Below are 18208 nucleotides of genomic sequence, written 5' to 3'. Positions count from 1 at the left end.
TTCTTTCATGTTCCGTTTCAATTTTAGAATGGTGAGAGTATCATGGTTGAACTTGCAGCTGGACCTTTTAGAAATAATGAAAAGGTAAGGATGACAATTTACTGCAGTGGTTGCCAGTGTATGTATGTGTGTCCAGTAAATAATTTTGCCTCCCTGTATAATTCATTGGTCATGTAGTGCATGTTAAGGTATTGTATAACTTTATTTCTCACAAAATATAGCCCTTTTCATAGTAATTCTAAATTATTAAATACCTATTGACTTGGGTTTCATCCTAGAATGATGGAAACTTGGTGGAAGCCACAGCTCAACCCTCAGCTCCCCATGAGAAAGTAAGGATTGTATTTCAGATATGTTCACTGGACCTTAAATCATACCCTCTGAGACAAGATTCTTCTTTGAGGAAAAAAAAATCCAGATTGCAAAAAAAAAAAAAAAAAATCTGTTTCAAGGCCTGAGTCCTATTTTTGGTAAAAAAAGGGAAAAAAAGATTAGACATGGGAATACTGGATTAATAATGTTAAGCCTATATGTGTGTTGTGTTTCATTTTTCCAAAACTATGTCTCTATTTCTTTTGAGTTTCTATACATTCAGAGTGAGTGTGTGTATGTAAATATATATGTGTGCATAGTTTATGTTCTCTGATTTCAAGTTCTTCTAAAATGTCAATTTAAAAATGTTAAAATAACTATTCCTATATCAGTCCTTCCTTTTCTAAAAGATAAGAATTAAGATTCCTAAGAGACTTATTGCTGGCCTTTTTTTTTTTTTTTTTTTTTAATTTATTACAGTTACCAGTAGTCATCAGGGTGCCAAAGCTAACTTACTTCTCAGTAATGCATGTGTGCTATATGCCAGTTTCACTGTTGGGTTTTGGAGACATTATTATACCAGGTAAGCAGTTGTGTGTAACAATTTCAGTAAAAATGTACTAATGTTTTTAAACTATCATATGTATAGAATCTATTAACAGTTATCTACCCTTTATTAAGTATTTCTGGCTATCATTAGAGCTGGGATCAGTGACAAAGATAGAAAAAAACATTTCAAGGGGTAGAAGTTAAAGTTCAAATGATGGAAGCAACCAAAATACATATATCTCCCATGGCTCAAGAAGTGGCTTACAGTAAGCAACTATGGTCAGTTTGATCTCCCAAAAAAAAAAAAAAAATTTGTGTGTCTCAACCCATTTAAAAAAATTGAATTTAACAATATCAAATTATTATAGTTGTTTCTGTTACTTTTATTTAAAAATAATAGTTACATTTTAGGAAGAGTGGTTTAGGATTACTAGGCAAGGTCATGATTAAGAGGAGAAACGGTACCACATCAGTTGTAGCACACTATAGTACAAAAATGTATGGCATGTGGTGGAATCGATTGGCTTCTAGCATATCTTCTCTAAAAAATATTGTAGTTCTTCTTTATTTTTCTCACTGGATTACCTATAGAATAAACTTAATCTCAGCCCAGTAATAATATAGCTTAGAAGTAATTAATATTTCTCAGTCAGTTGAGTTCATCCTTCCTCACTTCGTTACGTTTTTCCTATGTACTGACTCCCTAAGGGTGAGTAAAGAGTACCCATCTTTTTTTAAAAGTCTTTTTATTTACATGGTAAAGTCAAGTTGAGAGAAATAAGCTAATAGCGTTGCCTTGTGAGTTGGCATAGCAAAGCCCAGTGTAGTATCTATCTTAGTTCAGTGAGTCTTTATTCACATAGTTGATAAAGAGAGAAAACATTCAATTGAGTAACTTAAAGTTTCTTGAATATCTTTAAATTTATCCCTCATTTACCAGTGCTATACTAAGTGCTATATAAAACCTTATATATAGTACTTTGCATAGAATTGATTAAAATAGTATATAAATATTGCATTCCTGAGTGAATGTCAAAGAAAGAAAATTGCACTCAAAAAGAATTTTTGACAATGCTAACAGCAAAATTCTAATTTGGGGGGGAAATTGCCTTTTTTTTTTTTTTAAAAGATTGATTGATTGATTGATTGATTGATTGATTGATTTATACAAGCACTGGGTACAGTAGAAGCGTGGGAGGGTGAGAGAATTCACCAGAGCCAGAGCAGAGCGGGGAGCAGAGCAGGCAGAAGGACCGAAGTACACTGCTGAGGGGAGCAGCGGGCAGCAAGAGAGGTCTGCACGCCATGTGGGACCCTCCTCCGGTGGCCGGGGAGCAGCCGGGGATCGAACCGGTGCTGTAGAGGCTGCAGGCAGCTTCGCAACCCAGCACTCAACCACTGTGCCACCGGGGAGGCCCCTACCATTTTTTTTAACATATAGAAATTTGATTAAACAGCAAATATAGTAAAAATAACAAGGAACTTATTAGTTATATAGAGAAATGAAACTAATACATATATCCATTAAAGTTAGTAAAATTATTTTGTTATTTTTAAGTAGTTTACTTAAAAAAGATAAAAAATAGTAGTTTAAAAAAGTAGTTAAAAAAGATAAAAGTAGTTAAAAAAGATAAAAAAAGTAGTTTACTATTTAAAAAAGATAACAAATGGCAAGCCTTTAGCCACACTAACCAAGGGAAAAAAGAGGATCCATTAATAAAATTATAAATGAAAGCAAAAACATTACAACTTATAACATGGAAATATTAAAAAAAGGTTTTCTTTCTCTGTGACAGGGAATATTAAACAGCTAATAAAAAATCATGTTTTTTAAAGACTTCAGTTACTTGGGAAAATGTTTAAAATATATTAAAGTTTTTAAAAATCAGAATATAAAATTTTGTCCACAATTGGAGGTACTTTAATGTTGTTAATATGCAAAAATATAAGTTAAATGCAACATACACTGTTGCCACAGTTTAATTTGTGTTGCTGTTGTTTTAAGAAAATAATGTTGTATGTGTTCTTTTAGGTCTTTTGATTGCATACTGTAGAAGATTTGATGTTCAGACTGGTTCTTCGTCTATATACTATGTTTCCTCCGTAATAGGTACATTTTTGTTTTTTCTTTTTGTTATGTTGAATTGTATTGTCTAAAGGAAATGGTCGACGTGAAGAATGAGTCCTGGATTCTAATTCTTCACCATTAATTAGTAACACAAGTTGTTTTTATTTTCCCATCAAAAAGGGATTATTATTGTTTACTACTTATATATCATAGGGAAATTACATGTGAAAGGAATACAGTAGGCCTGCATATAAAAGGCTTATTAGAGCATCAGGCACATATGTAGTCAATAAATTGTATAATACTTGATTTCTAAAAAACACTGTATTTATATAAATGAATTTATAATACATCTTACCTGGGATAGCAGATGTAGTTATTATAACTTGTTCTGAATGTCTGTTATTGAAAGCAGACAAGAAGTAAGCAAAAAAATACTTTGAACATATCAAATAGGTATCTCTAAATTCATATGCCAAAGTTCTTAGGTAAAGGGCCTGTCCCAGTACCATTCAGATACAGTTCTAGCAAGGTTTTTTCAATTCTAGTATGGCGTTAAAGTGTATGTTAGAGAATACTCTTTAACTTATTGTTAAAATAAGAACCCTAACAGCAAGAAAGAACAGCTAAGTAGGTGAAATGAGAAAAAATTCTAAAGAAATAAGAAAAGCAGTCTGAGCCCATTAAGTATGGTATTTTCTAAGAGTCCAGGATCAGTTAGGGTGATAGAATAAATAACACTCACTGAAAGGGCAGAGGTAACAGAGTATATGTCCATTCTGCTATGTAATTTAGGGCAATTCACTTAAACTTCCTAGCTCTTTATTGCCTCATCATGAGGTAGATTAAATTTTGTGTTCCTAATGAGACCCTAAGTCATTAAGATCAAACGATGCTGAGAAGCCCAGGAAGTATATAATCAATATTGGGAAGAGTTTCAAAGGAATCAGTTGTCCCTACATGTATACATTCCAGCATTCTAAAAAGTGGAACAATTCAGCATCCTTAACGGTGACAGATAATTTCGACTCTCTTGAATTTTATCTTTATCAATGATTAATGATTAGATTAATTATAATTGAAATATTAACCAGGTTCCAAATTCTTCAGAAGCTATGTAGAATATCTCTCCTAATTACTATGCAAGAAAATGAGGAAATTAAGGAAAGCCAGAGCAAAAAAAGGTCCTCAGAAGTACTTTAAAACAACTACTTCAAAGAGGAAATTAAAATCCAGCTTGGGTAACATGTGCAAATGACTGACTGATATTCTTCTTATAGCCTATGCTGTTGGCACAGTACTGACATTTGTTGTCCTGGTGCTGATGAAAAAGGGGCAACCTGCTCTCCTGTATTTAGTACCTTGCACACTTATTACTGCCTCAGTTATTGCTTGGAGACGCAAGGAAATGAAAAAGTTCTGGCAAGGTAGCAACTACCAGGTATGTTCTTAAATTTCAGTTATCAAGTTACCTTATATCATAATTCACTAACTTTGCCATCTATGTAGCGTGGTTTTTATGTGCCAAAAAATTATCTGTCAGGATGTCCTAAGTTTTTTCCACTACTGTCCCCTTACTGTCCACCTGCTGCATCATCAGTTCCCATCCCCACTGTAATCCGATTCCCTACTCCTCAAACTAAACTACCAAGAAGCAGTGGGAGAGTCTCAGGGAAAGCCAGAACAGTATTTCAACATGAGTTTTCAAAATCCACAAAAGCAGACTATGAAAGATTAAACTCTCTTTAAAATAAGTACTGAGAAACTGATATTAGTTATTTGTAGTTAAAAGAATCTTAAGGTTTTGCAGATAAATGGACCTATGAATAAACTCATTTTAGTTTTATGTGGATCAAGACTGAACTTCCTTTAAAATTCCCAGAATAGAGAAATTCTTGATACTAGAATGTATTTTATTTTGTTTCTTCATTGAAGCTAAATGCCTTTCTTCTTTTTCTAAATGTTCTTGGTATTCCAGTAAAGTTTGTTTGCATTGAAATTAATGAGGGTTGGGAAACCCCAGAGGTCAGGGTCATGGCATTGATTCCTTCATGTGGTGGTTAACTCTTTTTGCCCTATTAAAACAAACAGCCCTCCTCCAGCAACCCTTATACATGCATGATAGTGCTAACATGAACAAAAAGAGATACTTTGGGTGGGTGCCTGCACTTCTGTTAGTAGATAAACAGTTCAAAGTTCATGTTCATTTTGTGATTTGTCTGTGGTGTTAACTTGATTTAAGAAGAAGTGATTAGGGCCTCCCCGGTGGCGCAGCGGTTGAGCGCTGGGTTGCGAAGCTGCCCGTGGCCTCTGCGGCGCCGGTTCGATCCCCGGCTGCTCCCCGGCCACCGGAGGAGGGTCCCACATGGCGCGCAGACCTCTCCTGCCGCCCGCTGCTCCCCTCAGCAGTGTACCTCGGTCCTTCTGCCTGCTCTGCTCCCTGCTCTGGCTCTGGAGAATTCTCTCACCCTCCCGCGCTTCTGACTGTACCCAGTGCATGTATAAACAAAACAAACAAACAAACAAACCAGCAAACAAATAAATAAAGCATGCCTCTATAAAAAAAAAAAAAAAAAAAAAAAAAGAAGAAGTGATTAATACACTAAGTTAGACTACTATAATTAGAAAAAACACTGGTCCATTTTTTTTTGTAATTTTTTTGCGATTTGGAGAAAATATTACCTGCCTAGTCTGCCATTTCTGTTTATATTAATATGCATAGAATTAGTTTCTTACCACAAGGTCCTTGAATACACTAGTAAAACAGCTTGTAACTTTTCCACAATGATTTTTTCACTTTTACAGATCTTGAAAAATAAAAGTATGTCTTCCAACACATACTCTACTAATAGGCTTTAAATAGTCTTAGTTTTCTTCATTTGGTAAGCTTTTATTGAGCAGTTCTATGAGCCCAGTAATACTTTAGGTGCTGGTGATAAAAAATGTTAGAAACAGGCCTATTCTTATGATGGCATCTCAAAAGTTAAGAGTCTAGTGAGGGATACAGATAGAGTCACTAACAGTACAGTGTCATAAGTGTATTAGTTGGACCTCCCCAGTGGCGCAGTGGGTTGAGCGCAATGCTGTGGAGCTGTCCGCAGCCTCTGCAGCACAGGTTCAATTCCTGGCCGGCCAGAGAGATATCCACATGGTGTAGCAGACCTTTCCTGCCTCTCCTGCTGCTCCCCTCAGCAGTGTTTTCGGTCGTCTGCCTGTTCTGCTCCCCGCTTTGCCTCTGGTGAATTCTCTCACCCTCCCGCGCCTTTGGCCTATTCCCCCGTTCTTGTATAAATAAACAAATCTTTAAAAAATAAATAAGTGTATTAATTATGGCAGGGTGTCATGAAAGCTAGAGGTGGGACACTGAGTGCTTGTAGTTTCCATTAGTGAAAAGTGATTTGGGGAAGGCTTCTTAAAGAATGAGAAGTTTACATTGAAATTTTAAGACTGAGCCATGTGTTCAATATTGAGGTAATCAGGCATTCAAAGAGGGAAGAGAACATGGCACATAAGCAAAGTTTAGGGTGAAACTGGAGAAGGAAGCAAGGGTAAGAGTCTTGCAAACCACATTAAAGAGTTTGGAGTCTGTCCTAAGAACACTGGAGACCAACGGGTTTTAAAGAACTCTAGAAAAATGGACTGAAGGAGGAAGCAAAACTGGAGATAACTATTACAATGAGAAGCATTAGTAGCCAGAATTAGTAAAGAAGTGAATTTGAGAGAAGTGGACAAAGTCAACAGAGATTTAGAGGTTTCATTGATGGGATCTGGTGATGAGTTCAGTGTAAGGAGAGAAGAAAATGAGGTCCAGGAGTTCTGGTTGGATAACTGAGTGAGTGAGTGGTCATACCATTCACTGAGATGAAGATGATGACATTTCAAAGTACCTAAAGAACTACCAAGAGGAGAGAAATAATAGGCAGTTAAATAGTATTACCTCATGTACAGGAGACAGACCTAGTTAGAGATTGAAATATGGGAGTGTCATCTGTATACTCAATGAGTGAGAACGTGGAGAGAGAAGAAAAGACTCAAGACAGAACTGTGAGTAAGAGGTTTCTACTAACAGTGGCACTTATCTGATTGATTATGAGGCAAATCAGGACAAAGAAGACAAGCAGCAGTGAAAATTTGTTTAGAATTAGCTTTACATCTTTAGTTTAGAATTTAAATTTGTGACTTCATAAAAGCACCAGTGTAATTTTACAGAATTAACCATGTTTCTTGGTATCCTCATCGCCAACTTTTTTACTTATGAATTTTTCCTTTCCCTTTAATACAGCCTTTTAAGAAAATATGTACTTATTACAAAGAAGTTTAAAAGTGTAGCAAAGTGCAAAATAAATTAAGTCCACCCAAAATTCTAGAGAAACCCACTTTTAAGCTGTAAATGAGTTTTCTTTTCATGCCTTCCTAGATGATTGGATAGGTGGGTGGATGATGACATATGCTAAAGAAATCTCTACTTTGTCCACTGCATAGTTGTGTTATTTCATTGTTAATTCCCTGTAAAAATCATTTTAATATCTGTATAATATTCTCTCATAGGCATGTACCAATACTTTACCATTTTTTTTTCTAGTAATTTGTTTTTAGAGTATTATCCAGAAATGATTTTAAAATTTGGACAAAACTAATGTGAAATTCCAATTCTGTTTTTACTTTAATTATTTTTCTGCATCATGTATTTTTAAGCATGCAATGCAAGAGTCTAAAATAAACATGAAAGGCTGTTTAGTAAACATTCTTCCCTCTCCTTTCCCCACCCCTTAAGTGGCAGCTACTTTAAACCATTTATGTGGAGCTTCCAGACCTTTTTATGCCAATTCACCCTAGAAATAATTGAATATTTATAGATATAGTATATGTAAAACAGTAACATTGTGTTTCTTTGGAAATACTCTACAGCTTGTTTTTTCTCTGGTTTATTGTAGCATCTCTCCTTTTTCTTCCATAATGTTTATTGAGGTGAAAAGGGATGGTAGGTAAGGAGGGAATTCAACCAAGGAATCTACTTATATTCCTTATGAATAGACACTTTGCCTTGGACAGACCAAGTTCAATTTTTATTTTTTTAAAGATTTATTTTTTTATGCATACAAGAACTGGGGTGTAAACCAGAGGTGCAGGGGAGTGAGAGGATTTACCAGAAAGAGTAGGGAGCAGAACAGGCAGATCTACTGAAATGCACTGCTGAGGGGAGCAGCGGGGAGATAAGAGAGGTCTGCTGTGCCATGTGGCTGGCCAGGGATCAGACTCAAGCTACAGTGGCTGGCAATAACTTGATAACATTGTCTTTAACCCCTGCGCCACCAGGGAGGCCTCCCAAGTTTGATTTGTAAAAATTGTAATCTTGAAAAAAAGTCAGTTCTTCATAGCAGCTACCCCTAAAGGGAAAAATCATGTAGCTGAACACAAAGCAATAATACATAGCCTCAGAAGGGTGAACTCCAAGGATCTCACATAGCATAGTAGCTAAATAAGGCAGTTAGAGTGTAAGAAAATCCAATTAGAAGTGTCTGAAAAGGTGGGGCACCTTTGGTTGTACACTTTTCATTTTGTAGTGTTGTCATAATTGTTTTAGTAAAGACACTTTGAATATAAAATAGCACATAGTAATAAAAACATGGAGTCTGGTGTCAGACTGCCTAAATTTGAATTCTGATTTTGTTAGTAGCTATGTGATCACAGCTAACTGCTTCCAGGAGAGAGTCTTATGCTTTCGGAAACCTCACATTTTTAGCAGTTACAGAATGTAATACCTTCACAATATTACACCCTCTTATTGTGAAAATCTTCTCATGGTCTTGTCTTCAAAGTCAAAATTAATTTAGCTTGAATGTTGTCATTTGTGGCTTTGGTATCAGTTTTGGTAAATTTCTTAATCTGCTGAAACTGTCTCTTCACCCATAAAATAAAATACAGGCAAGTAGAAGTATCTAAAATCCACTGAAGTGGGTTAACCTAGGACGTTGTGAGGCAGTTGGTGCTGAAATCAGGCAATGCTAGGCAGAGACTGCTAAAGAAAGACAGGGAACCTCAACAAGCCTAGTGAAACAGAGGAAGACAAGGCTTGGAGCCAGTATAGGATAGACCTGAGAGTCAATGCTGAAGACACCCTCAGGAAGTTACTGGTTTCTCTCTTAGACTAATAGAGACCTTTCCTTCCTCTGTCCCTCCTTTATCTCCATAGCATCGCAATTCTAGAATATACCTAATGTAACTTCAACTTCAAATCTGCCTTCTCCAAACAGATTTCCAAAAGTTTTGCAAATGAAATTAGGTCATCTTTCCCATTTATCGATAAGGTGTTTTATATACTGTAAATCCTTAATTAATGTTATTGAAATTCTTCATGCAAAGCAACTATAATGGTCAGTCCTTAATCCACTGACTTTTAATCTCATGTGTGCATGTGTATGTAAGCTTCTTGATTGTTTTAGGAGCCCTCATAAAATTACCAAAATTGTTAATAAGGTTTTGTAAAGTGAGACACTTTTAAAATGTTTTAATCTTTCTTTGTAATTTTTTAAAGTACCAAAACTTTTGCTATAGTTTTGAAATAATCGAGTATAAAACAAGTAAGTTAACTAAAGGCAGAATCTAAGGTGATAGCACATTTGTTTCCATGATTAATTACTTGGTTTATTCCAATGCCTGTTACTAAAGTTGAGTGCAAGAAAATGGTGATAAAAAACAGCTTTCCACCGTAGACTTTTAAAATGCTGTTTTCAAAGGGCAAATTGTTGCTAGTAACTTAGAGACTTCATAGAAGTATTTTAATATTTTGGGGCCTTCCTAGTGGCACAGAGGTTAAGTGTCATCACTTAACAGTGTCATCACTGTGAAGCTCTCCACAGCCACTGCAGCACAAGTTTGATCCCCGGCCAGGGAGGTGACCCACATGGCACAGCAGACCTCTCCTGTCTCGCCTGCTGTTCCCCTCAGCAGTGTATTTCAGTCAGTCTGCCTGTTCTGTTCCCCCCTCTGTCTCTGGTGAATCCTCTCATCCCCCACACCTCTGGCCTGCAACACAATTCTTTATGCGTAAATAAATAAATCTTGAAAAAAAGAAAAGGGAAATAAGAAGGCAAGCAAAAACTTTTTTAAAAAAATGAGAGAAGTATTTTAATATTTTACTTGGAGTCTTTCATTCCTTTCTTTAAATTTCTCTGATCCAAAAAGAAGTAGTGTTTCAATAGGATTTCAGTAAACCTGCAAATTTGGAAACCTCAATTATATCTTATTTTCTGTAGCTACTTAGGAATAGTTATTGTTTATTAATTATTATCTGGATTGCTTCAAAACCGAAGTATTCAGTTCCATTTATTTGATTTTATTCAGTCTTAATTCTAGTAAGTACAGAGTAAGTAAAGGTGTTATTTTCTCTCTAGAGAAAATCAAGCAGTGGCATAATTACTTTGGCATATAGAATAATTAAGAAAAATTTTAGGGAATTTTTTTGTTCGTAAACGTGAATCAGTGGAGTTATACCGCAGCCTCCAATGGGCTATATTTTACTCTGGGCGGGAGCTAAGCTTTCAGTGTGTTGCTATCAGGTGAACAGTGGATTTTTCTCTGTTAAATGTCACTGGTGCTTCTAATTATTTTTAGAAGTCACAAGCTGTAAATGACAAGTCAGAATGCAGAGGTACTGGAACAACTCTGCTTCAGCTTTAGTAGCTCTCCAGTACTCTGCTTTAATGAGTGTTTTATGAGACTGTTTGTGGAGATTGGTTCAGTTATAAATAAGCAGAATTATCAGTAAATGCTGGGCTCGCTGACCCTATTTCAGAGGCCACCTTTCTAGAATTGTGTAAGGAATTGTGTCCTGGAATAAGCCTCAGGAACATCTTCTTGTGTGTTATCACTGCCATGAAGGGCAGTGTTCATATTGGGAAATGGAGATAGTGTAAGACCCAGAGAAAGCAGTTATCAAACGATTAGGCTTCCTGAAAGGTCATTGTCATACTGACCATATCCTTAGGAGCATAGGCTATTGAGCTAGTATATTGCTCAGTTCTGTGTAGCATTCTGTCTTTTTTTGTACACTTTTTTTTTCCAAATTAGTGAATAGTAAGGACAAGTTGAAAATTTGCGTTTCCTAACATCTTTTATTTATGCCTAGGTGATGAACCATTCGGACTATGCAACAAACGAAGAAAACCCCGTGACTTCTGGCGAACAGATTGTCCAGCCATAATAATATTATGTGGATCTGCAATAATGTGTCAGTTGGATTTCCAGAAATAGTGTTGGACTTTTTAGATTGAATTTTGAACTGACAATCTGAAAGAATGTTCGATTACATGCTTGCAAATATATATTTTTATGAGCTGGTACTGACAATGACATAAGTAATTAAAATACATTTGCTTTTAACTTGTTAAAGTTGTGCCTTCACATTAAATAAAAGCATGTGTAATTTCCAAGATGTATTATATACAGGATATTTTTCTAAAAAAAAACTTGACCCACCCCTGTACTTTTCTTACTGAAATCTTTCTTTCAACTCTAGTGATAGATAAATTTCTGTCAAATTACTTTTCTGAGAGATTTTACTGTAAAGAATTACATAAACTTTATATTCTGTAGAAATAACTTCAAGATCATATGTAAGAAGGTAGTTCAACAGTGAAATTTTCAACCTTTTATTACTTCAGACATTAGAAATATATAATTTGGGAATATATATATAAGTGCTTATTTTTGTAGCATAGTTTTTTTTTTAAATCCCATTCTTTTTAAAACTTGAAAACCTAAATTACTGCCTATGTGTTATATTAGAATATTTTTCCAGGCAGAGAGAAACATAATAAATAGAATTAGTCATTAAAAGGACAAAAAAACTGAAATTTACAGTTTTCAGTGGTCTATTTCCTTGATGATATAGCTTAAATTTTACACTAACACTCAATTTCATTACGGTATTTCTGATCTATTTAAATTTTTTCTTTATGTTAAAGCGTGTATATTTTGTAAAAATCATTTTTTATCAAATTATATATTGGCTTATCCATATGGTTTATTGTTTGAGGTGTAATATCCCTAACAAGCTCCTTTCCCCATAGAAACCACTGCTAGCCTTTTAATTTTGGTGGAGTAGTTGATTTATAAAGTGTGCTTCAAAGGAAATTAGTGGAGACAAAAGAGTGGACACTTAGTTTAATTACAAGAGTTTGAGTAGACTGTCTTAGCTGCAGATACAAGTATCTCCATTCTCTTATTTATAAAATAGGTAGATTAGACCAATTCATCACTGTGGCACCTGCCAACTGAAAAATCTTTCTCACTGTTTGCCAAATCTCAGATATGGCCTTGAACATTCTTCTGAGTGTCAGAGGTCCATTTTTTTTTTCTAAGAAATTCCCAAATGACAAGTGATTGCAAAGGCAATAGGATTTTGCATTTCTCTGTAAATAATGTACAAATATGTGAACAAATCTATGATCCTTCATTTTAAGTCCAGTTCAGCTGATTAAGAGATAAAACTCTTGCTTTTAAATGGATCAGACCTTTGATGTTTGAACTAAATTTAGCTTTTGAGGGAACTGATGCTTTGTGTTTAATTGTTAACTTTTGCTGAGTAAATTACAGATAGAAAATCTCCCTTAATAACCTCTCTTTCCATTTAATACATTTGTAGGTCCTTTGGTTTGTGGCAGTGACAGGTATGTGATGGGCAAAAAAAAGGTTGATCTTAATTTTGCCTCTAGAATACCAAGTCTGAATTTTTCCAAAGAATTAATTTATTTGGCAGGTTCTCGTAGCGTGAAGAACAGATTAAGTGCCATTTTAAAGCTCCAACTATATTTTCATTTGTAATGTCAAAATATTTGCCAAAATACAGCTTTTTTAGTAAAATTATCTGCATTCTCACCCCAGCTTTATGATGTTCAAAAGCTTCAACCACAGTTTATGAAGACTGTTAAAGAAAATTTTACATCTAAAATCTGAAATCTTGAGTTTTTTCATAAAACTCCACTTTTTCCAGCCATTAGTTATCAAGGAGGTAAAAGTTGTTCTAGTACGCCATTAAATAGAAATAAGAAATAAAAGATGAAACTTCTTAAGTTTCTCCATTCTCAGTATCGACTTTATATTGTACTTAAATAATTATTCTAGCAATCTAGAGAGATTGCTCTAAAAAAATTTAGAGAGATTCTAACAAAGTACAAAAATATTTTGAGAATCAAACTGAGCAGAAGATAGAAGAGATGAAAATTTGGCTTTAAAAGACTATCATCTTTTCCTCTCCTGTCCTCCCAATACCAATAACTGTAAGGGAAAGAGAGGTTTTTATCCTAAACATGTCTTTGAAACAGTAAGATATATTGTATGATTACTTACTTAGAAATTAGAAATTCCCTCTGAACAATTTTGTAGCTTATAAGTGTGAAATATCTCTAATTGTAATATAGATGATTTTTACTTCAGCAAAACTAAAGATAGTTTGTGGGAAAGACCTTAAATTTCTAATATTTTCTGCTAGTTTGTAGATTTTTTTTTAAAAAATTAGCAATACATTATTAGTAGAATCTGCGATTTATTTCTCTTTTGAAGGAAGGTCATCTGCTATTGGCATTCATAGATTTTAGTTACATGTCCATGTACATTTTTGGTGAAATTGTACATTTATAGTAAATACAAAGGAACTTTTCAGTTTTCCTTTGCTGTTTAGGAATAAGCAAAAACTGTCTTTACATTTGACTAAAAAAATACTTTAAATCTAGCCTCTACAATTTCAGCATGATCTCAGCAAATAATATTTCAAAAGCATAGGAGTTACAAATTAGCAGAAGGTACTAGTCCAAACAGCTTTATTATTTTCCCATTAACAAGGAAGAAGGCTTAATGTGTATTCAAGGTGATGCTAAATAACAAATTCTACAGTTTAAAAAAAATGTATATTCAGTGCTCTAGCTCAGAGGATAATTTTAAGGGGGTTGTGAATGGTAATGCAAATCAAATTAAAATACTGACTATAAATCACTTTATGCTTCCTAGAAGAAGTATACCCTAAAGTCAAGAGAGCTGAATCAAATGACTGAACCTTTTGAAATTTGACTCTCTATTGTACTGCTCACAATTTGGATTACTGACTTTTCAGCTAAACAATGACAGTAGTATACATGTCATAGTATAGTAAAAACTATGTCAATTTTCTCATTAAATGTTTCCATAGTTGAAGACAGTCTTTGAATCTATGAAAATGTTCACGGGAGAAAAATTTTTTCAAATAATTTTCAGAGTATTTCTGCATTATTGCCAATTAAAGGCAACTAAAAGAACACAGTGTAGAATACTTAATGTGTTTCTTTAAGTATTAGAAGTACTTTAAGCAACTTTAATTCTTTTCAAAAATACATTTTTAAAAATATGTAAATATTATCTCATTAGCCTGTAGCTCTCCCAGTGTCAGTCAATGTAAATTAGGTAGATTTTGCCTTTTTTATTTCTTCTGTTGTATTTTATTCAATTGAGAACCTTTAATATATATGGTTGAACTTTTACTTCCTAGATAATTGGTTTGAGTGTGGGATTTTTTTTTAACACTTTGATGTGTAAGTTAGTGTAAATACTTTTATAACACTACTAAGCTTTAATTTTTTTTATGGAACAGGATTTAAAGTTTAAAATTTTTTGAGGTTTTAATTTAGCAGTGCGTTACAACTCTTCCTTATGTGCCAATATTGCCAAGAAAGACAAATTTTTAATGTATTAAATTCACCATGGTATCAATAAATTCTATTTTAAAGTAAAACTTGAATTTGTTTTATATTTTGAACGGTAAAAGAATAGTTGAAAACAATGTCCTAGATCATGTTCATATAAGGTACATATGGTAATAACTTATGAAATTGTGTATTTAAGTCTGACAAGTTATAAAACCTAAGTTTTGAGTCATTTACTGAAAATTTTATATATTGATACAATATTGCCTTTTATAAATACTAAACTACTGTATTATAGACTTTTTTTCTTTGGCTGAGATGCTACCTCTTGTGATGAACCACCTTGCAGCTTTGCTGATACTGTTCTCACAAACAACTAAAATCTTTACCATTGTATTGTCTTTTTAACTTAGATGTGATTGATCCAGATATGTGTCTGTAGTGTTTGTCTTATTCCCTCCATGCCCTGCCTCAATGGAACTTTGTTTCATCCCATATATCTAGAAAGATGCATAATAAACTGGAGTTACTCTCTTTAGGAAGAGAGGGAGTTAAGATGGCTAGGGCACAGGAGTCATGGGGAGTTATTTTTCATTGTGCATTCTTGTACATTTTGCTTTTTTTTAATCATATGCTCATTAAATTTCAAAATAGAAATCAAAAATTCTATCTGTTGAATTCTTTTTAATAGGTATTCACATGTATACATGGTTAAACAGCAAATTAGTCATATTTTCTTTATATAGTAAACTATAAATAGTCTAATGTATATATTTTATAGTAGAGGTAAAGAGAACTAGCTTACCAACTGTTTGGTACCCTAAAAATTATATTTATTAGCTTAAATTTTAATTTTCTTTTGCTATAAAATGATAGGCCTGTGTTTTATATTAAGATTAGTAGTTCTCAAATTTCTATTTCCTGTGGTCCACAACAATTTAAACTTAGATGTGAGGGCCTCTCTGGTGGTACAAGGAATTGAGACGCAACCTATGAGGCTGTCTGCAGCCACTGCAGCATGAGTTCAATCCCCGGCCAGGGAGCAACCCACATGGCGCAGCTGACCTCTCCTGACTCGCCCGCTGCTCCCCTCAGCAGTGTACTTCAGTCAATCTGCCTGTTCTGTTCCCCACTCTGTCTCTAGTGAATCCTCTCAACCCCCACACCTCTGGCCTGTACCCCAGTTCTGGCATGCATAAATAAATAAATCTTTTAAAAAATACAAATAAAATTAGATGTGAAAACAAGGTAGCACTGAAAAGCAATAGAAAATAATGAGTAATTCTAGGTAACACTAGTGAGAAAATATCCTTCTTGAAAAATTTTGACAATTTCAACCACCCGTATGTGAGTTTTAGAATAGACACTGGACTTGAAGCAATACAGACTTAGCAAAATTCTGGAGACAGATTTCTGTAAACTGTGAGGACACTAATTCTTAAATCTCTTAGAAGTTATGGATAAACAGTTCTCAGTGTTAGTTAAAATTTAAAGTCTATGACTTGGCATTTCAATCTGTTAAAAAAACAATTTACAATATAGATCTGAGGGTCACTAATCTGAGTGTCTTACCTTCCCTCTCAATATTCTACCTCTTGCCTTTTGGCCATGTGGCTGGAAGATTTTCTTAATGTTACTTTCCAATCCTTTCATTGACTTTTAATTTCTGCTAACATACTTTTTTAACTTCCAAGAGCTCTTTTTTGCTAACACTTTGTTTTTTATAGTACTTACTGCTATTGTATTGATGCCATATATTTTCTTAACTCTTTCAAAATAATAATAATAATAGGGTTTTGTTTGCTTACCTTGAAATTGTTCTGTCTATAGCCACTGTTTTCTTCCAATTCCATTTTTGTTAAATCTTAGAAGTTTTTTTTCAGAGGGAAGGCAATCTTTAGTTTTCTGCTCATGTTTGAGGGTGAGGTCTTAAAAATCCAACTGGACACAATGAGCACATAAGTAGGGGGCTTAGTAAATGTGAGGTACAATTGTAGGATGTTATGCCTCTGCTACTGGGAAACCCAAAAGTCAGTATCTTAAGTGCTTTCTCTTGGCTTGATCAGATTCCTCAAAAGAAAAATACCTAATCTCTTGTAGTCATGTGGTTGGGGAAAATGTTGACAATCCCAGTATTCTATTTGCAAGCATTCACAAAACATCAACTGAGGCATACCCTCAATTTTAACGGATAACACCCAGGCCAGAGAACCCCTACTTCACCCTCTCCAGAGAACAAACCGCCAGTTTCCTGCCAGGGTAATGGAAGAACGTTTGCCCAGAGATATGAAGTAGGGGAGGAGATCTGTGGCTCTTCATGAATGGAAGGATTAGAAAACTACCCTTTGTAACTCCACATGAAATACTATAATTAGTTCAGGTAATGATCATTGGTGTGTGAAACCATTAGAAGAAAAGGAAGGCTTAAGTTGTCAGCACCTGAATCATTAATAAATCTTAGCATTACTAAAAGTGAGGTAACCAGATATTGTAGGTGTTTCAACATCATGTAGTATGAGGCACAAAGCACCAAGAAGTGTTTCTGGGAAAAAAAAAAAAAAAGATAATCTGTGATCTAATCGAATCTAGAGGACCAACAACCACTATGGGAAATACTGAGGGTGAAGAACAAGTTAAATGACACTCAAGGGAATAAACTTACAAATACAGAATATGCAACATTCTATTGGACAACTGAATTCTTATAAGAATGGCAAGTGATTTGTATTGTGAGCAAGGGGCTGCTCTAAATTAAAAGAAACTTCAGTGTCATGATATTCACATCCCCTATATGGACCATGTAGACCATCTGAATAAGACATCTGTGAGCCAACTGGGAAAGTTTGGTTTTGAAACAGATATAAGAAAATACCAAATAATTATTGTTCACTTTCTTAGATGTGATAATGGCATCAGGCACATTTTTCAGAGACATAAATTAAAAGAGAAGCAAAATAGCATGTCTATGTCTTACTTTAACATTCAGTGCCTTCCTGGTGGCCTAGAGGTTAGGTCTCAGTGCTCTCACTGCTATGGCCTAAGTTCGATCTCTGGCCAGGGAGCTAACCCAGATATTGCACAGCAGACCTCTCCTGTCTTGCCCGCTGCTCTCCCCAGTAGTGTATTTCAGTATATCTGCCTGTTCTGCTCCCCACTCTGACTCTGGTGAGTCCTCTCATGCCTCCCTTCCCCGCGTACCTCTGGTCTGCACCCCAGTTCTTCTGTGCAAAAATAAATGAATGAATGAATGAACGAATGAATGAATGAATAAATAAATAAATAAATAAAGAGGGCCTCCCTGGTGGTGCAAAGGGTTAAACACAGCACTGCGAAGCTGTCCGCAGCCTCTGCAGCACGAGTTTGATCCCCAGCTGGCCAGGGAGTTGCCCACATGGCGCAGCAGACCTCTCCTGTCTCACCTGCTGCTCCCCTCAGCAGTATTTTCAGTCAATCTGCCCGTTCTGTTCCCCATTCTGTCTCTGGTGAATCCTCTCACCGCCCCCCCCCCAACTCCCCCGGCACCTCTGGCCTATACCCCAGTTCTTGTATGCATAAAGAAATAAATCTTTAAAAGGAAAAAAAAAAACTATTTACTGAATATCTA

General features: G+C 34.9%; 1 protein-coding gene across 1 annotated transcript in view; it reads left to right on the top strand.

The window, feature by feature from the left end:
- Nucleotides 1-15255, top strand: part of SPPL2A (signal peptide peptidase like 2A) — a 43338-nt gene extending 28083 nt beyond the window's left edge. The window contains exons 11-16 of the mRNA XM_037504148.2: nucleotides 28-84; nucleotides 279-332; nucleotides 793-895; nucleotides 2894-2971; nucleotides 4210-4370; nucleotides 11058-15255. Of these exons, the coding sequence (XP_037360045.1) occupies nucleotides 28-84; nucleotides 279-332; nucleotides 793-895; nucleotides 2894-2971; nucleotides 4210-4370; nucleotides 11058-11132 (528 nt within the window). The 3' untranslated portion in view covers nucleotides 11133-15255. The remainder of the gene's footprint in view (nucleotides 1-27; nucleotides 85-278; nucleotides 333-792; nucleotides 896-2893; nucleotides 2972-4209; nucleotides 4371-11057) is intronic.
- Nucleotides 15256-18208: the final 2953 nt, after the last annotated feature.

This window comes from Talpa occidentalis, unplaced genomic scaffold, assembly GCF_014898055.3.
Source record: "Talpa occidentalis isolate TD23 unplaced genomic scaffold, MPIMG_talOcc4v2.1 talOcc4.11, whole genome shotgun sequence".
Lineage (NCBI taxonomy): Eukaryota > Metazoa > Chordata > Mammalia > Eulipotyphla > Talpidae > Talpa > Talpa occidentalis.
This window is presented reverse-complemented; position numbering and strand designations above follow the sequence as displayed.